The 18,301-nt window shown below is 37.9% G+C and overlaps 1 protein-coding gene across 3 annotated transcripts in view; it reads right to left on the reverse strand.

Annotated features, from left to right (window-relative positions):
• Window positions 1–1,340: 1,340 nt before the first annotated feature.
• Window positions 1,341–18,301, reverse strand: part of LOC145787347 (uncharacterized) — a 35,281-nt gene continuing 18,320 nt past the window's right edge. The window contains exons 4-11 of one of the 3 annotated variants that reach the window (XR_014291389.1): window positions 15,968–16,034; window positions 15,688–15,752; window positions 9,985–10,183; window positions 8,937–9,194; window positions 8,101–8,213; window positions 5,062–5,151; window positions 2,665–3,903; window positions 1,341–2,512 (exon numbers count right to left, since the gene is read on the reverse strand). Coding sequence is in view for 1 of the 3 variants with exons in the window: in XM_082599078.1 (XP_082455204.1) it covers window positions 3,618–3,903; window positions 5,062–5,151; window positions 8,101–8,213; window positions 8,937–9,194; window positions 9,985–10,183; window positions 15,688–15,752; window positions 15,968–16,034 (1,078 nt within the window). In the remaining 2 variants the exon portion in view is untranslated. Of the gene's footprint in view, window positions 3,904–5,061; window positions 5,152–8,100; window positions 8,214–8,936; window positions 9,195–9,984; window positions 10,184–15,687; window positions 15,753–15,967; window positions 16,035–18,301 lie in introns of all 3 variants that reach the window. The other 2 variants (XR_014291390.1, XM_082599078.1) reach the window with 2 other exon arrangements.

The following is an 18,301-nucleotide window of genomic DNA, read 5'->3' on the forward strand; positions in this document are numbered from 1 at the left end:
AACAACACTTCCCGACTCCGTGATTTCCTACCCGACGTCGATCCCCATCCTCCGGGAATGTCCCTCGCAAGACTTGCGTGGGTCCGGCTTAACCGCCTACGAACCGGCGTCGGTCGCTTTCGTTCAGACATGTGCAAATGGGGCCTGGCTCCCTCACCGGGATGCGAGTGTGGCGCCACAGACCAGACAGTAGATCATGTCGTCCATGACTGCCCAATCCATCAACCACCACATGGAGCGCCTGGACTGAAGGCCCTGGATGACGAGACTGTCGAGTGGCTGATGACATCATGCCCAAACATATAGTCCAGAAGAACAGCTCATACGACGAAGAAAACAGCTTTTCTGGTCTTAGTTGATCGTAAACACGAGAAAGTGATCATTTTGATTTGTGCTCAAGACTACGCGCATGCGTAAAAGCGTACCGAAATTACAGATATTCTGTAGGCTATGGAAGAAATAGAGAATAGGCTACCACATTAAATTGATCCAAGGGTATTGTATAGCTTTTGCCACAAAAGTAGGCTATGCCTTCGTAGCCGACACGTAGGCTATTATTCCTACAAAAGTAGAACTTGAACCTTCTTTGATATGATAGATATGTAGTCACTAAAGAAGACACACCTGTGTGGTGAAAGCTTCACCATGCACTTGAATTTGTCAATTTAGTGCGAGAGCCTACTCTCTATTTCTTTGATTAGTAGGCTATTGATAGCAGTACGAATCCATATGGGTCATTGGTAAATTCAAAAGTAGATCGAAAAGTTTATATAGGCCTACGAAGTTGTATTTTCAAATTTTGTAGGCCTATAGAACTGGCCAAATTAACAAATAAAATAAATGTTACGGTACCATATCCACTTGAAATTTATTTCGAAACTTTTGCAGGATTTTTGCTCATAATTAATGTATGAATATTTCTGTAGTGTAGACTTAGGCCTATATTATTTTTGTGGGAATAGGCTACATGGAAAATCTACTCCAAATTAAAGTCCCTGACGGTATCATGTTTACAATAGGCCTAACCTATGCAACCTTTTCTCCCACAATAGAAACAGCCTACTTTGGGTCCATAAATACTTTTTCGTCTAACAACGTCGGAATTTCTATGGAAATATTTAGTTATCTGGAATTTTTTTTAAAAACTACAGCCGTTTAATCATGTAGTATGTTGTATCATAAAATTACTTTTTAGACACTGTGAAAAGTTTAATCACAAGATCCGTTGTAGCCTTGGTCATGTCCAGGAAATATACATAATGTAGCCATCACTCTACAGTATGTAAATTATTAGTAGGCTAATGGTTGCTACTAGCCTATCACTGGAGCAGATAGTGATGGAAATCGCCTACATGTCATTATGAAACAAGTCAAATGTGCATCTACGGATATAACACAATTATAAGGTCAAAGTAGTTTATGTTTATTGCTAGCTAAGCTATAGATCAGTGGTTCCCAACCTTTTAGACCTTGCGGCACCCTATCAAAGAGATAAATAGTTTGCGGCACCCTGGCAAAACTGGATCAATTCTATGAGGTTTCTGTATTTCAAATAACTGTATGAAATAACACAGAATGAGTTGTACAGTATAGCGCGCGTAAATAAATGTTGTTATTCAAAAGTCAGTGTAAAATTTGGGCTTGACTTCTTGCACAAAGTCCCTTAATATGTGGGGGCACATTCGATAAAGCCACTCGCATTTATTCCTCGACTACAAGCAGTCGTTCTCGCTTTTTAGTTCGTTACGGAAAATCCACTCTCACATAGGTAGGCTATGACATGGAAAACTGCAGCAAAAGCACAATAGCTTTCTTTCCAACGCAAGGATATTTATTTTGAATTTTTATCCAGAAGTCGTGGAGAGGCATCTGCTTGTGCATAAGCTTAAAATTTCCATCGTTACGAATGTCAATTAATTCTTCTTTAAGATTCAAAACAATATGAGAGTCCATTAAAACTGGATTTCTCGAATTCTTTGCAAAATAAAATCATGAAACCTGGCAATAATGGTGCGTTTCAAACGTTTTTATGGAAAGAACAGCAACGAGTCAAAATCTCTTTCACGTTGTTTTTCCTGGGCGAGAAAACAAAGGCTTGCCGCGGATTACCTACTTACCGTCAGCGACTTCTCCACTAAGCGACCCTCCAGAAAGGAGCCGGGAATAACTACGAGACGCGCAACTTAATGCGCACTGAAACTCGGTTAGAAATAAATAAATTCCGCACTTAACGGGTTAAAGTTAAAATAATGAATGGGCCGGAATATTGCAATATCTTGCGGCACCCTTGAGCATTGCAATTGGCACCCCAGGGTGCCGCGGCACCTCGGTTGGGAACCACTGCTATAGATATTATAGGGTCAAGCTGGGCTTCCACCGGTGTAGCCTACAGGTTAACCAAAAATCGTGGTGCTAAACTCTCCATATTTGACTTAGTTGTAGGTCAAGAAACAATCGGGGGAACACGTTAGGTTTCAAGAATAAACAGTTCATTGTGCAATGTTGAAACTGACTGACTAGTGGCAACTGACTAGTTGACCGTATGGTCGTTTCGTTGTCTCCCTATCAATAACAAAACCTCAACATTGTATGTATTATTGTTTTATGTCACTTTTGTGTTTTGTTTTTTGATAAATAAACGATTGATTGATTGATTGAATAAACAGTGCAATGCCGTGGATTGCACGTAAGAGAATTTAAGAAAAGACCTTCTGAAAGTTAACTTCACAGGATCAGTACATTGTCTAGTATCCTACTGATGAGCTTTCTTACTAACTACCTTTCGACAACCACCATCCATCATAACAACTTGCTGTTGAGAAATATCTTGGCAGTTGTCCTCAAGTTTTCAATTGGTTATTGCAGCTGAAGCACACCAAAGGCAGGTCAGTCTAAGTTACTAAACTGAAACCAGCAGATACTGTAAAATAGACAAGTAGATGGAGAGGAATTGAGCGGAAATGTCAGAATGAGGGCTTAAATCGAAAATGCAAAGTAAATTTTTGCAGACAGAAGCCAAAGACGTTTTATCAGTTATCATAACAAAACAAGCTAAAAGCGACTTTTATTTTTTGAAAATTAGTTTTTGGAGGTAGGTTTAGGTCAATTTATGGAGGCTTAACTACAACCAGTTTCATGCAAGCTGTTTGCCTTAATGTCACGCTTTTGCGCATGCGCATAGTCATGCGCACAAATCGAAACGACCACTTTACTGTGTTTTACGATGAAACCAAGACCAGAAAATTGTTTACGGCATTTTTGCAACATAGTTAATGTGTTTTAGTGCAGTAGCAAATAATATTTGAAATTTTATGCCACAAACAAAAGTGACGTCCATACAATGTTAGGCCGTTAAACGCGAAGCGCATGTGTAAAAAAAAAACGCGAAAAGTAATTTTCAGAGTGGGGGGGGGGGGGTTGGACAGAAGTTGCAATGTTTTTTTAGAGATCTTAGAATGTATCGTTGTATTCTAAAGCCAGGGCTAAAGTTGAATATGGAAAAAAAGCCGATTACTTCCCCCCTACTTATGTAGTGCAACACGTATAAGGTATGAAGTAGACGGTATAGGCTACAGAGATCACATTGATAAGGAACTGTGTCTTCAGGGAGAAGCCGACTAGATATGATAGACTTTGTCTTGATCAATATCACCGTACTTGACATACCGTCCATCTGTTGGCCACGTCAACATGTTATTATCGTAGCCATAGTTTGATCTATGACCATTATGAGGTAAAGTTTTTACAAGATGGAAAACACTTCTTTTGCTCTTGCTATTATCGCATTTAGGAGGACGGTGAGAGTCACATGGGCTTCTCCACAGTCGCATCTTGTTATAATGACCAGGCCAAAAGGCGTTGGAATTTGGTTTTTGTCGACGTAACGGAGTATCCACAAGCGTGCTGAAATAATATCACAGGAATGACAATATCTTTAAAGGCAATTTGACTAAAGATATCCCTCATAGGCATAGAGCGCTTATTTTTACAATTCGCGGCACTGGTCCAGTGATTGAGGTAACATTCTAGATACCTCAATTTTTATTTATAGAAATCACGACATATTATGACCAATACCAAAGTTCCTTAGAGCTGTGATAGATTGATCTCACCTATTGTAATGCGGCAAAGTAGGCCTAGTCTAAATGTTATAAGTATTACAGTAAAATATTGGGCTTTTAGGCAATATTATTTTTTGTCGTATCCACTATCCAGGCTTACGCTCGGTAGATTGAAGGTGTAAATTAAATAGATGACAAGGCAAGGAAACCAGTCTTCGAGTCTACCTTCAGGCACGCCTTTGTGTCTTTCCAAAGACACAGCAAGATGCTCTTGAACGGTGTCAAACCAGCGCCCCAACAAATGTAGAACCAGGGCTAGCACCACTCGGCCATGCAGGCGATTATATCATAACTTGCACCAACGCACCTTATACACTATAGTAATAGTATACAGTATAAGGTTTACCTGTTTTGTCGTTTTATGAAAGTTACATTGCATCGAAGTGTTGCTCAATGAATCACAAGTTGGGTCTACGTGTAGCTCAGAGCAGAGGTTAAATATAATCAAAACGTTTGAACTTCCAATGAAAATTGAGAAAGTTCAGTGAGCAACACTTATCGATGGTGTTTTTTGTTCTGGAACTTCCAATTCAATGACAGCAAGCCTATGTAATTGCATTTGTGACAGAAAAATATTGTAAAGTGAGCAGCTGCAACACAGCTAACACGCAGGCCATTCACAGAGTAGCGCTAAAACGTTTCACGTTTAGACGCATGCTAATTTTACGTGCTGCGCTTAATGCACTAGCATACTGTAAGGTGTACTGTAGTCTACTGTGTAGAGTAGCCTAGAGGACAGAGGTTCCAGCATGAAGCTCACTTCAACAAGACTTTAACAATCGGAAAACTTCACTCTGCCAATCTCGGTAACCGGCCCTGCGTCAAGAGCCTCTACAAGTAGGCCTATGCAAAACTACCAGGAATAACCTATCAAGGCTTTGTCAGTCCAAGGATAAAGATTCAAAACCAACCAACCAACCATATCACTAAAAAGTCCTACCTGTTTATATTCTCAAATTCTTCAGCGCTCATCCAACAATCAACCTTTCGGCCAATAAGTGCTCTACCAGTGGAAAGATTCATGTAATGTCTGAGTGAACGTAAAAACAAAAATTGTGAGCTCAGTATGATTAGATTCTCGTTACCGCACATTAAAAAATCGCAAAAAGATGAGTTGATTGAAAAAAACATGTATGTTAGAAAACGCAACCACAACTTTTTTCTAAAAGTTAGGGAATAAGTTTAAGTCACTTCAAGCATTTCGACGCTTTAATATAGCCTACACACAACATAATGCATAGTTGTATAAATTTTTTCCTGCATGATTAAAACTGTAATGCCATCTATGTTATGAATCAACCATCAGGTTTTAGCTTTAAGAAAGATAGACAAGAGAATAGACTGTAGTTTACAAGGATCCCTTATTCGATTAGTTTCATTTACTTTCGACAAATGACTTCGAAAGCTATTCGTTCTACACTTATTTCAGCTCTAAGGCTAAAAATCGCGCATGTTTTAGATAATTTCAAACAGGGCGAACTGCATAAACGGCTACATTAAGGCCTGGGAAGATTTAACGTTTAGCAAGTACAAAAGGCATCTTTTCAAGATATACTTTCAGCGTTGTATGCAGCCTAACTTAAATGTAGCCTACACAAAATTTGAAAATAGGCTGTAGATTAAAGTCACGAAAGCGAATCTTTTATTGTCCAAGGCAGGGGTGTGCAACCTTTATTACAAGAGGGCCAGATATAAATATCTGGGTGAAACTGCGGGCCGCACGTTTGTTTAACATAATTATGCTTTCTAGTAGTTGCAGGCACAAAAATGTAGTTTTTTTTTGTTATTCATGTTATTCTTATGGCATTATTAGGGGTTTCCTTGCAGAAATAATAAGTTAAGAGGCATAAATTTGTGAAGAAAACTGCTATTTAAATTTATTGTCACACCGACTTTGAACGAGTTCAGTGAGAAATTTGCAGCTGGATTCTTTTCCCGACGACTTTTTCCAAATTTACTATGGAAGTGCTCGCAATTCGAAGTCCATTTTTCAAGTGTTCGTCTGTCAGAACCGATCAATATTGAGATTTTAAGACACCCATTTTAGAAAAAAATTGTTTGCACAAATACGTTGAGCCAAAAAGAGCCATTTTTGAAGCCATGAATTTTTTCAAATGTGAAAAGTCATCTTGGTTGAGATGTTTTCGGTAAAAATCGCCAAGATTCGTTTCTAAATACTTTGCTTTCAAATCCGTTTTCTCTTGAAGATCAATCAGTTCAAATTGGATATCAGCTGTTGCTTTGTCACTGTCCCTATTGAGTGGCGATATCAAACAAATGTTCATGAGATTTGAAGTCCTTGAAACGAGCCAAAAATTTATACAATAATTAATTTTTCAAATTGGTCTGCAAATTCAGTTTTCTTCTCATTATGTATTCCATAGTCTTTCAAAGCTGGAAAGTGGAAAAGGTTTCCTGTCTGTATGTGGGCTTTCCAAGGTTATTTGTTCATAAAGCCTTTTATGTGACCATATATTTCATTCGCATACTGATTTTTTTGCTACAGTCTTGTATTGAGATCATTTAGGTGCGTAGTTATATCAACCAAGAAAACCAGATCGCATATCCAATTTTTGTTTTCCATTACAGCTATTGGGTGCCCCTTAAGTTTCAAAAAATTCACGACTTCTTTCCGCAGTTTGTAAAATCGTCGCAACATGCAGCGCTTGCTTAACCAACGCACCTCGGAAAAGTACAGTAGATCTTTATGTGTTGTGTTGAGATCATCCAGGAACTTTTGAAACTGACGATGGTTGAACCCTCCTGCTCGAATGAAATTTACTGCCTTAATAACCGGGCTCAAGACCTGTTTGAACTTCAAGCATTTTGCGCAAAGGTTTTGCTGGTAAATGATAACTTACAATAAAGAATTGTTTTGTCATCATCGGTCTTTCTCTCCCTCAAGGCAGACTTCAAGAGACCTATGATCCAATGCCAGTTCCGGACATGGATCAAGAACCAACAGCTGCGATTCCGCATAAGCTGGAAAAGTCCAGTTCAAACTTGTCAAAAGCATCAATTACTTCAGTGAAGATGTCAGCACCAGTTGTCGTGCCCTTCATTGACTGTAGTGACAGAAGGTTTTCCGTTTCGTTCAAGTCTTTGTCCACCCCTTTTACAAATATGGCCAACTGTGCTGATAGTTAACAGAAGGTGCGAAATGTACAATAATCCATTCTACAATAAACTGTTCACACGTACCAGACTGACTTATATTATAAACACCTTTCGCGGGCCGCACACAAATCAAAATTGGCACATCTTTGGGTGCCGCACAATTTTTCTTCGCGGGCCGCATTTGGCCCGCGGGCCGCACGTTGCACACCCCTGGTCCAAGGGATTCATATGCTACCAAAACAATGGCTTAATTTAGGTAAAAGAATGATGTTTTATACAAGCTTGGCCAAGCATGATATGCTAGGTGTTCAGCTATCTTGTAAGCCATTCGACACAAACAAAGAGACAGCTATCCATTGTCATTGGGCAATGGGGTTGTATAGAAAAAATCATATAGCAAGTCGCTTGTCCCGTATCTAGATTCTAGATTTATGACTGTGAGTTAGATTTTAATAAAGTAAACAGAAAGGTGAGAAGTTTGACTTTGTTGCTAACTGCCTTGTCAAGATACAGCCGCGTTTTTCGATAGGTGTCGAACCGAGATATCGGTTGGGCATCTATTCGTGCAGGCCCTATCACCACACAACTGACAACGGTATTAAAAATTGAGAATACGCACTTATTTTGTTTATTCACTTGGCTTTGCAATATGTGGTATTTGTTTTCTTCTACAATTTTAGTTTTACTTTTTCTATAAGATCAAGTAAAAATAAACTGTAGACGCTACATTCACTAATGGTCTATAACCACCTCTAGTCACTTAGTGTGTTGTCGGTAAAGCAATTCATCAAGAGCTATCCCTCTTCTACAAGGATTGAATAGACGCTCAAAGAAACAAAGTATATGAAAGTATTTTACAAACCTTTCAGGCAACGTGTCGCGCAAAGAGGGGAAGCGAATGACGGTGTGGTCGTGTTTATTGACAGATGTGTCATCTGTGTCTTCACTTCCTACGGAGTTCGAATCCTTCCTTCTCTACAATACGAAAAGTCCATATAAATCTGGGTTGTGATGTGACGAAAGTACTAACACAAACTCTACAATTTCATTGCTTTGGAGCTGGAGCCACGGAGCTAGGAGTCTCGGAGCTTTGCATTTTTATAAGGAGCTAGGAGCTTTGCATTTTCAAAAGGAGCTGGAGCTGTATGTAAAAGTCAAGTGAAGCTGGAGCAAGTTGTTTGATAGACAGCTCCAGCTCCAATGAATTTCATGAAATGCTGTTGCTATTGGCTGATTTCACATAATTTAACAGCAACCCATTACAAAATTAAGAATTGTTGGATGATTGTACGTTTGCTATTTAGTAACACTTTAAACTTGGGGTGATTACTGATCGTGGGCGACTATGTATTAAGTCGTATGTTATTTGAGAAGATACGGCAACGGAGCTGGAGCAGTGGTATGAAATAGCTCCGGAGCTATGCTCTGATATAAGAGCTCTAGCAGTTTCATTTTTTATGCCGGCTCCGAAGCCCTTTAAACTAGATCTGCGGATTTAATTTTTTTTATATCACTTTTAGTGTAAAGTTATATTGTGATATGTAGGCTATGTTGTGGTCAGTTATCATCAAATTGGAAATTGCTATCTGACCATAAAATATTGATACTAGATTACTAAGTTTTCTAAGTGCTTGCATTGGGATATAAAAACTTAGCTTGTTCATTTATACCATCTACCTTGAATTTCCTTGAACTGACCTTATGATGTGTGATCGATTCTCCACTTTCAAAATAAGGCAGTTTAAACACATTTTTTCGATTTGAAAATCTGGCTGTCTGGACACCAATGACACGTGAAGCCTCAACAATATCGTTCACACTTTCCCTTGAATTTGAACCTGAATCTGACCAACTCAACTTCGACCCTTCACTGTGTAGACTGCCCTCTTCGGAATCAGTGTCGCAATTAGCCCTTTCTTGAATGTGTTTATTGTTTTGCTCATTTTCTTTAATTTTCTGTATAAAAACTAAGATACTATAAAATAAACTAAAAACCAATAAAAATATATAGGCTATGTATAAATATATAATGTATATTATAACAATGAAAACTATTAATACTACAAAAAGTGCTCAATGCTAAGCAAAGAGGCGAAGCAGAGCGAATTAAATCAAATATAGTAATAACTATATTTGATTTAATGTATATTATATATATAGGCTAATATATTATGTAAAATATAATATGCATAAAAACTATAAAAATATAAAAAATAAAAACAATCCAAGTAAGGCTACCTAACTTAATCAGTAACCTGACAACTACTTAGTTTAACACTTAGCCTACCTCAGGGTAGGCAAAAATGCTGCAAGGTATGTGATGCATTGTCTTTCAAAAGCTAATGATATAAAAAGTTAGTGCTTGCTTTTCTCTTCTTTGAAATTACAAATACATTGTGTAAGCCAGGGGGTAATCGCAAAAAATGTTTGTACTGAATGAGCGATATTATATTTAGCGGTTTTATGTGTGATTCTATAACATTAGTAATAGATTCAGCCTATGATGTAAATTAAAAAAAAAAACAGCTAAAAGAAAAATTGCAAATGAAAGTTCTGTAAGTAGACAGCTTGGTGGTTTAAACAAAGCTATGCTGTATCAGTAAGCCACGAGCAAAATTCTTTCATTAAGGATGTAATGTGATAGTCGTATCGAATGGTTCAATAAATAATGCTCAACAAAAGGTACATAATATTTACAAAGCAAAAAAATTAGCCGGTAACACCAATTTTCTTTTGTGAAAACAACCTTCCTTCTCGTTCTTTTCTTCAGGTCAGCTTTCCAAAAGTTCTCTGACATTGCTTCCCCAGGTTGCCTAATCACGGATGCGAATTCAACATCCGGTTCCACATCACCCGGATGTAGGAGGACTTTCTTTAGCATCGCACTACCAAGAGGAACGCTTTTTTGTTCACATCGTTTTAAAGTCTCTTCAAACTCAGCGATTCTGACAAAAGTAAACACGCGCTTTACATTTTGTAGACAATAAGGACAAGTTCAGTGTAATCAATTTACTGGTGAAGAAAAGTTTACTCAAGAAACTAGTGATGTTTTTCAATGAGTGCATATTTATTTCACAAATGGTGAAGATGCAATTTCAAACATTTCAGAGTCTTACAACTGGATAGGAAAAATACTAATCATTTAAATTACAGTGGCAGGCTACCCAAGAAAGCATAGCGGTAGGATAATAAAACATTTTGGGGTGGGGGGTTGTCTTTGCAAAAATATTTTTACAAACGCAACAATATTTAATTTGACCAAATAATTGGACATTTACTGCCTAAATTTGCGCCTTGTTTTGTAGTGGGAGTGGGACTGCCTCTTCTGCACCCCTACTTCCTATGCTATGAAAGAAAGTAAGGCACAATCAATAGAATACGCAAGATTTTGTCGTGGACCTAATCAATAAGAGTTATCATTACTTTAGCCCCAATAAAAGTGATTTGTCATATTTCGTTTGGTGGTCAGAAGATTGTGAAACTGATAACAGTGAAAGAACTACGTTGTTATGAACTTAAGTTATAAAATATGACTTATAGTTTTTACTTTAAAATGCAAAAAATAAACCCTAGCAACTTCGTAAAAGCAGCTCTTGTAGACATTGAAATTTAACTGTGTTGTACAACACAGGCCCATTTACGTGTCTGTGGCACTAAACCTAAAACAGCGGACCATCTTCTTGTGTGCCCTCAGCTTATCACTCAGTGCAGCAGTGGGACCTTTTAATATACAACTCCGTGGCAAAAGAATGTGTCAATCTGTGGTATATCAACCAAATTTAGAAGTCTCGATAGAAAATTGAAATTTAATAATTTGTGCTTGTGGATGAGGGAGGGATTGAGAGTTCTCATCAGAGATATCTTGATACTACGGGATGCAAAACTCGAAATCCGCCAGTCCAACTGCAAGGCTAACTATGCTGTCTACATTGTATTGAACAATGCCGTGTTACTGCATGAGAATGTTTTTTTGCACAGGCTGTTTTCACTTGATCGTTTCATTAAAGTGGTATTTGTTATGTTTTCGGCAAAAGTATTATTATTTCATATTACACAAAAAAACAACGTCTATTGCCGTATTGTGCCTTAACTTGGCGAGCATGTATACAAAACAAAAATAATGCACATCAATATATATCATTGGACAATTAGATATTATAACTACAAACTGTAACCACAATCAAGTGATGACATAAATTCGAATATTCGCAGTCTTGCGTAAACCACCACTCAGAGGCGCGGGAAGTAGGGGTGCTCAAGGGGCTGCAGCCCCCCCTGAAATTTTCAATAATTGTTTCAGCCGCCCTAGAAAATTCTGACAATGTAAGGTAGGCCTACATAACAAATTTTCAGAAATTTTTTCGAACAATAATTGCTACGATGAATCGAGTTCCTGTTACGTGTGGTCGCGCTTATCATTTGCAATAAAGAGTCGTCAATCACACGGAGCTATACCTCGCAGTAGCGGTACTATAGCCACCCTCCCTACTAACACGGCGGTCTATCGTTTATTGGACATCATTCTGCAATATTTACATTTTATGCGTACTTCTGAACATTACAATAATATATGATATTGCTTTGTCATGTCTGACCGACATGACAGAAGATAGTGCAATGAGAGGAGACGCACGTGCAAACATATTCGGCTTGGTAAAACAAGCACACAGGATGCGGCTTTATTTTGCGATTACCTGCAGCGGTGAAGTTTTTCAGCTTGCAGAAACCGTCGCAAGACAGCTCCAAAACAAGATCTTTGCTTTTTCAGCTTTGGAATCACCATTCTCCGCGAACGGATCAAAAATCTCAGAAAAGATGAATCCGTTTTCAAGCTTATCGAAGCAGCGAACATCTTTGCGTCTGTCAATAACCTAAAGACGCCAAAGGATCCCCGAATTAGCAAAACTCCAGGAAGATTTCGAAACACAGAGGAATCGGATGCTTTGTCGTCTGGGGGCGGAGCTGCTTACAGCAGCCAACAAAGAGAAGGCTCTTTTGATCTGTGCAAACGGTGAGGAAAGATCTGAAACTGAGATCAGCTTACCCGATGCCATCAGAAAAGATCGCCTAAAAACGGAACTTACTTTGCTCAGCGATGATGTAAGTGGAAAACCGCAAACTCCGTTCTAAAGGTTGCTGAGATACTATCGCAACTAAACCCTCAGACTCTAGATCTTTTCAAAGAAACGCGAAAACTCGTGGAGCTTTGCCTTTGCCTCTCGGTTTCAGCTGCATCATCACAACGTTCTTTTTCTGCTCTAAGACACCTGAAAACGTGGTTAAGAAACTCAATGACACAAAAAAGACTTATGGTACTCATCTTGCGTTGATGCATGTCCACCAAAACATTTTGGATACTGTCGATGTCAAAGAACTCATGACACGGTTCATAGAGAAAACACCTGAGCGAAAATCAATCTTTGGAAGCATGTGAGAGCTCATTTCCACAAACTGTTGTTTTCTTATCACTTTCTAATTTGTTCGTTTTCATTCTTCATTTACTAAAAATTTACAATGTGTGCGTTTATTGGCGCCGTTTTTATTACACAAGAGGTGACCGAATGCTCACTCCCAGTTTTAAATGTCCTCCCACATAAGGGGGTCTGGGGGACTTTTCCCCCCAGAAGCTGACAACCCACGGCAGCTTCAGCCCCCCCCTAGAGAAAAATAGTTCCCGCGCCACTGCCACCACTCGTCATTTTTGGCTCATTTTAGTTAATTTTTGGCAAAACAATACGAAGTTTTTACAAGCAATTCAAAGTTATAGTGGCCCATGAGACAAGCTTCACCAGCCTGCAAGCCAAATGACGTCTCTGCGGCATTCTTAACAGCTCGAACAAAACCAGAGCGTGGGTTTGGTAAGGTGAACATTTTCATAGAATAAACGTTTGAACGCTGCCAGGCGCGAGGAACCCGCAAAGATGGCTCAAACAGTTTGCAAGCTTATGAGTGGTAGTTCACGCAAAACTGCGAATATTTGAATTTATGTCATCACTTGATTGTAGTTACAGTTTGTAGTTATAATATCTAATTGTCCAATGATATTGATGTGCATTATTTTTGTTTTGTGTACATGCTAGCCAAGTTAATGTACATTACGGCAATAGTCGTTGTTTTTCCTATTTTGTCCGTTCTCCGTGTAACTTTTTTATGTAATAGCCAATAAACTTTTGAAATGTTAATACTTTTGTAAAAAACATAACAAATACCACATTAATGAAACGATCAAGTGAAAACAGCCAGTGCAAAACACATTCTCATGCAGTAACACGGCATTGTGCAATACGATGTAGATAGCATAGTTAGCCCTACAGTTGGACGCCAATAAACTGGCAGATTTCGAGTTTCGCATCCCGTAGTGTCAAGATATCCCTGGTTATGCTGAATTTACGAAGCATTGGAAGCAACATTTTCAGTGTTTTTTGTAGCCTAATAGCGTTTAGCTGTTCAATGTCAATTTGCATTGTACCATTATGTTGACGTATTATTTTGCCACGCACAATCTGGTCTCTAAATACTATGCACATTGCACACTTGTAATAGGTCAGACCATACAGTCAGTCTTATCAAAGCTATACCTTCTATGCCAGCCTACTTTAGCATCTCTGGAGTGATAATTTTCCCTTTTGAAATCAATGGTTGGTCCAAATAGAAATTTTGCAGATGCAAACATTGTATACTAATAGTCAATGGCTTATTGATTAGATGCATTACATTAGTGGTTCTCAACCTTTCTCAGCGCGGGGGCCAAATTCAAAATCTAAATTTTGTAAAGGACCAGCAACAAAATAAATTTAATGTAACGCTTTGAGTTTTGCCTTCAATAATGTTGCCTTCAATAATGCATACACAATTTGCCTAAACACTATAGCGTACGTGAACATCAAGTCTTGTGCAACATTATAACATTTGATGCATTACTTCAGAAATATATTTTTTCTTTTGTTGGAAGATGCGAAGTATCGTCCAACTCTATTGTTGCCTCCCTGATGAGGTCCGATTGCCATCGTATATCAAATTACCGTCTTCATTATAATAATTTTATGTATGCTGTTATCTAGTCTTGATGGCTGCCATGTCATCTGATTGTTTTTATCGCTCTGAATACTTTCAATTCTTCTAACTTGTAACACTACTGTACCATTGTATGTAAACTTGTAACAGGAGATAGCCTATTTAGTGAGAGTTTAAACTGACGACATCCAAAGTGGCTCTCTGTGACCTTTGTGCATTTGCAGTTTGTGCAGCATTATAATGCATTTTCTTTGAGCACTAGCAAGTTATATGACAACCATGCAGTGGCAGATGGTGCTGTTTGTGAGCAGTGGGGCTGCAAACGACTTCGCGGGGGGGGTCTGGGGGCTCTACCCCCAGAAAAAAATTTTGGGCAGTTCTTCAGACGTAAAGAATATTTTTTTCCTGCATTGATGAAGGCTGCAGGAAGAATGATTGAGGGGCACGGATGAGAATCACTGCATTACACATTTGAATTCTTGTAAAGATTTTGAAGTGAAATAAGTGTTTTGTTTGTTGTTTGAATATGTTATATATTGTTCAAAATACAGGTAAAAACTTGCATGCAAGTTGTTAATTACGGAGGTTAGCATAAATGTGATGCTTAGTTAAAAATGGTTGGAACTGAGCAATGGAGTGGATTCGGGTACTCAGTTGCGCCTCTATACGGCTGCATTGACACTGTCTGCTTTGTAAAGCGCTGTGGAGCAACGCATTCTGCGATGGATACAGCGCTATATAAAAACTACCGGTAACATTATTATTATTATTATTGGTTACTACAAAAAAACACTTTTTTCATAACCTGTAAGCCTAAGCAGTTTGAAGTTTGAAATATGCTGGCTTAACAAAAACCGCCATGTGTATGCCAGTGTCGATACTCATAGGCTACATTACACATTTCAAACTAATCACACACTTCAGATATATTTCGCATTTATAACAAAAAATAAAAATTAAATGGCAAGCAAAAATTGGAAATTTTGAGCCAACGAAGCACATATTAATTGTATCTTTTCTCATCATCGCTAAGGAAGTACCTGTCGTAAGGAAGTATCCATCACAATGGTAGGCTACTAGACTTACGCCAATAACAGCTTTATTAGTGAATAAATTAGCGATTTTGGAGTAGAAATTGACACCAATCTTTCACTTTTGATATTTACCGAGCAAGCAATCTTAACAAAGTTATATTTATTTTTTTGAAGAACATAAAACAATTTTTAGTCAGTTACCGCAAAAAGCAACATAATTATAAAACGATTCCTATGGGAAGAATGAACAATCTTTTTTCTATATATATAAAAGACAGGGGGAACTATAAAAATTACTGGTACAATTAGAATAAACAGCTACAATAAACTATTTAGTGATGATTTTCTGCGCAATCTGGGTTGGATGGCGTCCCTTCAGAACATATTAAACTACTTCTTACCTTAGACTTCTTCTCAAAGCCATTGCCTCAGCGATTGTTCTCGGTCTAATCTGAGGTGCTACATTCTGAAAAGCAAAAGAAAAGCATTAAGTTCATTGGGTAGCGATACAAATTGATAAATTATGCGCTGATGCTTTCAATACAAGAGGCATTTGGCTTCAACTCATAAAATTACGAATTAACATATGGTTGTGAAAACTTTCGTTATTTCTGTCCTACAAGGAATAAGTTTTGTTGGCAAATTGACAAGTGAAAACCATTGTGCAACCACTCCACTTACATCATTTGACTTTTCTTCTTTAATTTCTTTTAAAGAATCACCAAATCTTGTCGTCAAAGTAGATGAACTACATATAAAAATGTTTTATTTAGAATGTTCAGAAGTGCATATGTACCACAAGTATGATTAGCTAGATCATGGTTGGGGACTATATTAGGGTTAAATACAGGTTGAGTACAGGTCGGATGTAACCAACCATAGAGCAGGTTGGTTACATCCGACCTGCGTCCAGCTTTTGTGCGCCCGACGCCCGTGACAACATTGAACACTGCTCGATGTATTTGGCCCGCCTGTGACCGCATTAAAATTTGTGTTTTATTCCTGTTTGGCCGGATGCCATTAATGCTGTATTATATCTCTTTCATGTACCAACGCATGTTTTAAAGACTGAACAATAAAAGTTTTCTTAGTTAACCACTGATAGGCCTAAAGACGTAGTACCTAGTTAGTCTGTAGGCCTTTTGGTATTGAATAGTCTTTTGCTTAATGAGAGACTGAGTCTCTAGCTACAAAAGGATAATTTAGGGTTCCTGTTTGTAGAGGTATGATTGCCTACAAAAATTAAACAAGTTAAATTAAACGTTAAATGCATTTTTTGTTAATCAAAGTTACAAACTCTTATTCGGGAAATTGAGAAATACTTATCCTGTCTAATTCTAACCAATTTAGTTCATTGCGACGGGTGTCAGAAAAGCGACATTCTCCCCTGATGAATTTTACCTTCTTGTTCTAGAGTCGTTCTCTCTGATCTCTTTTGCAAGTCTCCTCTGTCTTTAAATGAAATTCTTTTGGTCTATATATGTTACCAGTATTTTTCAATTTCCGGCTGATATCATAATACAGTGCCTTTTTATCAGTAATAATAAGCTATGGTGGGAGTTATAAAAGCGAAATGGTTACACAGTTATGTCGTTTTAGAAATACAGATGTGATGAGCTAAATTCCGTGAGAGTGGCATTTGTTAACAGAAAGTGTGACCTAAATTCCGTGAGAGCAAAATTTAAGTTTTGAAGTTGTACAGTTGTAAAACATTGGCAAATTGCAATTCTTATAAGTTTCGGCTAAATTTCTCGTAATTTAAATTTGTTAGTTAAAAACATGGTACATGTTACAAGTCCTATGAATCAGAGCTTTGGAGCTGGAGCCACGGAGCTTCGCATTTTCAAAAGGAGCTGGAGCTGTATGAAAAACTCAAGTGAAGCTGGAGCAAGTTGTTTGATAGACAGCTCCAGCTCTAATGAATTTCATGAGATGCTATTGCTATTGGCTGATTTCACATACTTTAACAGCAACCAATCACAAAATTGATAAATTGATAATTGTTGGCTGGTATTTTTAAATGTTGGATAATTGTTGTGCGTCTGCTATTTCGTAAGACCTTAAATTTGGGGTGATTACTGATAGAGGGCGACTATTAATGAAATTGTATAGCCTATTATTTGAGAAAATATGGCAATGGAGCTGGAGCAGCGGTATGAAGGAGCTCCAGAGCCGAAGCTATGCTCGGATAGAAAAGAGCTGCGGAGCTGGAGCAGTTTCATTTTTATGCCGGCTCCAAAATCCTGCAAACCTGTACAAAGACGTTCTTATGACAGATAATAGTTAGACATTTTGCAACACTACGTGTGTAAGCAATTATTTTCAACAACAAACCACTGTAAGAACCATTCATGAGCAAAAGTCACAGACAAATACTTATGTTGAGATGTTGCTTTGCAACAAACAGTATCAAATTTCTTACTGATTTAGACAGAGGGATTTAGTCATTGCTACTGAGTTTATTACCCATTAAAAAATGTTGTCTGTTTTCGGATAGGTAATTTGCTGCGCTTTAGTGTTTGCTTATGTTTTGACTGTGTCCCTGTAGTATGTTAGCCTAAATTTTTCAAGCAATTTGAAGTTTAAGTTGTCCATAGAAAAAAGAAAACAGAAACGCGCTTGTGGTATTCTATTATTTTAGTATGATCAGGTACATCTGATACAAGAATAGGTTTCATATTACAGAAATACGAGTTCAAATGCTTCGCTACTCTTATGTTATTGAATAAGCATCGTTGCGGTTTGCCTACGCAGTATTACCGCTTCATTTTGCATATGCTTGGGAAAGGTTGCCCATCCCTGTCCCTGGGCTATATAAAAGCAAACATTTGTGAACAAAAGTAAAGAAAACAATATCACACCAAATCAGAAAAATCAACTTATTAACATAATAGAGCTTTCGCTATTGAGATGATTATAAAATTTAATGAAAGTGTTAAAAAAGATTTCAAAGTAGGTAATACAGCGTAAAAAAATCATAGATGTGTGAACAATACAAATCGTAGGTTTGTGAAC

Source organism: Aplidium turbinatum, chromosome 2, assembly GCF_918807975.1.
Source record: "Aplidium turbinatum chromosome 2, kaAplTurb1.1, whole genome shotgun sequence".
NCBI classification, from domain to species: Eukaryota; Metazoa; Chordata; class Ascidiacea; order Aplousobranchia; family Polyclinidae; genus Aplidium; species Aplidium turbinatum.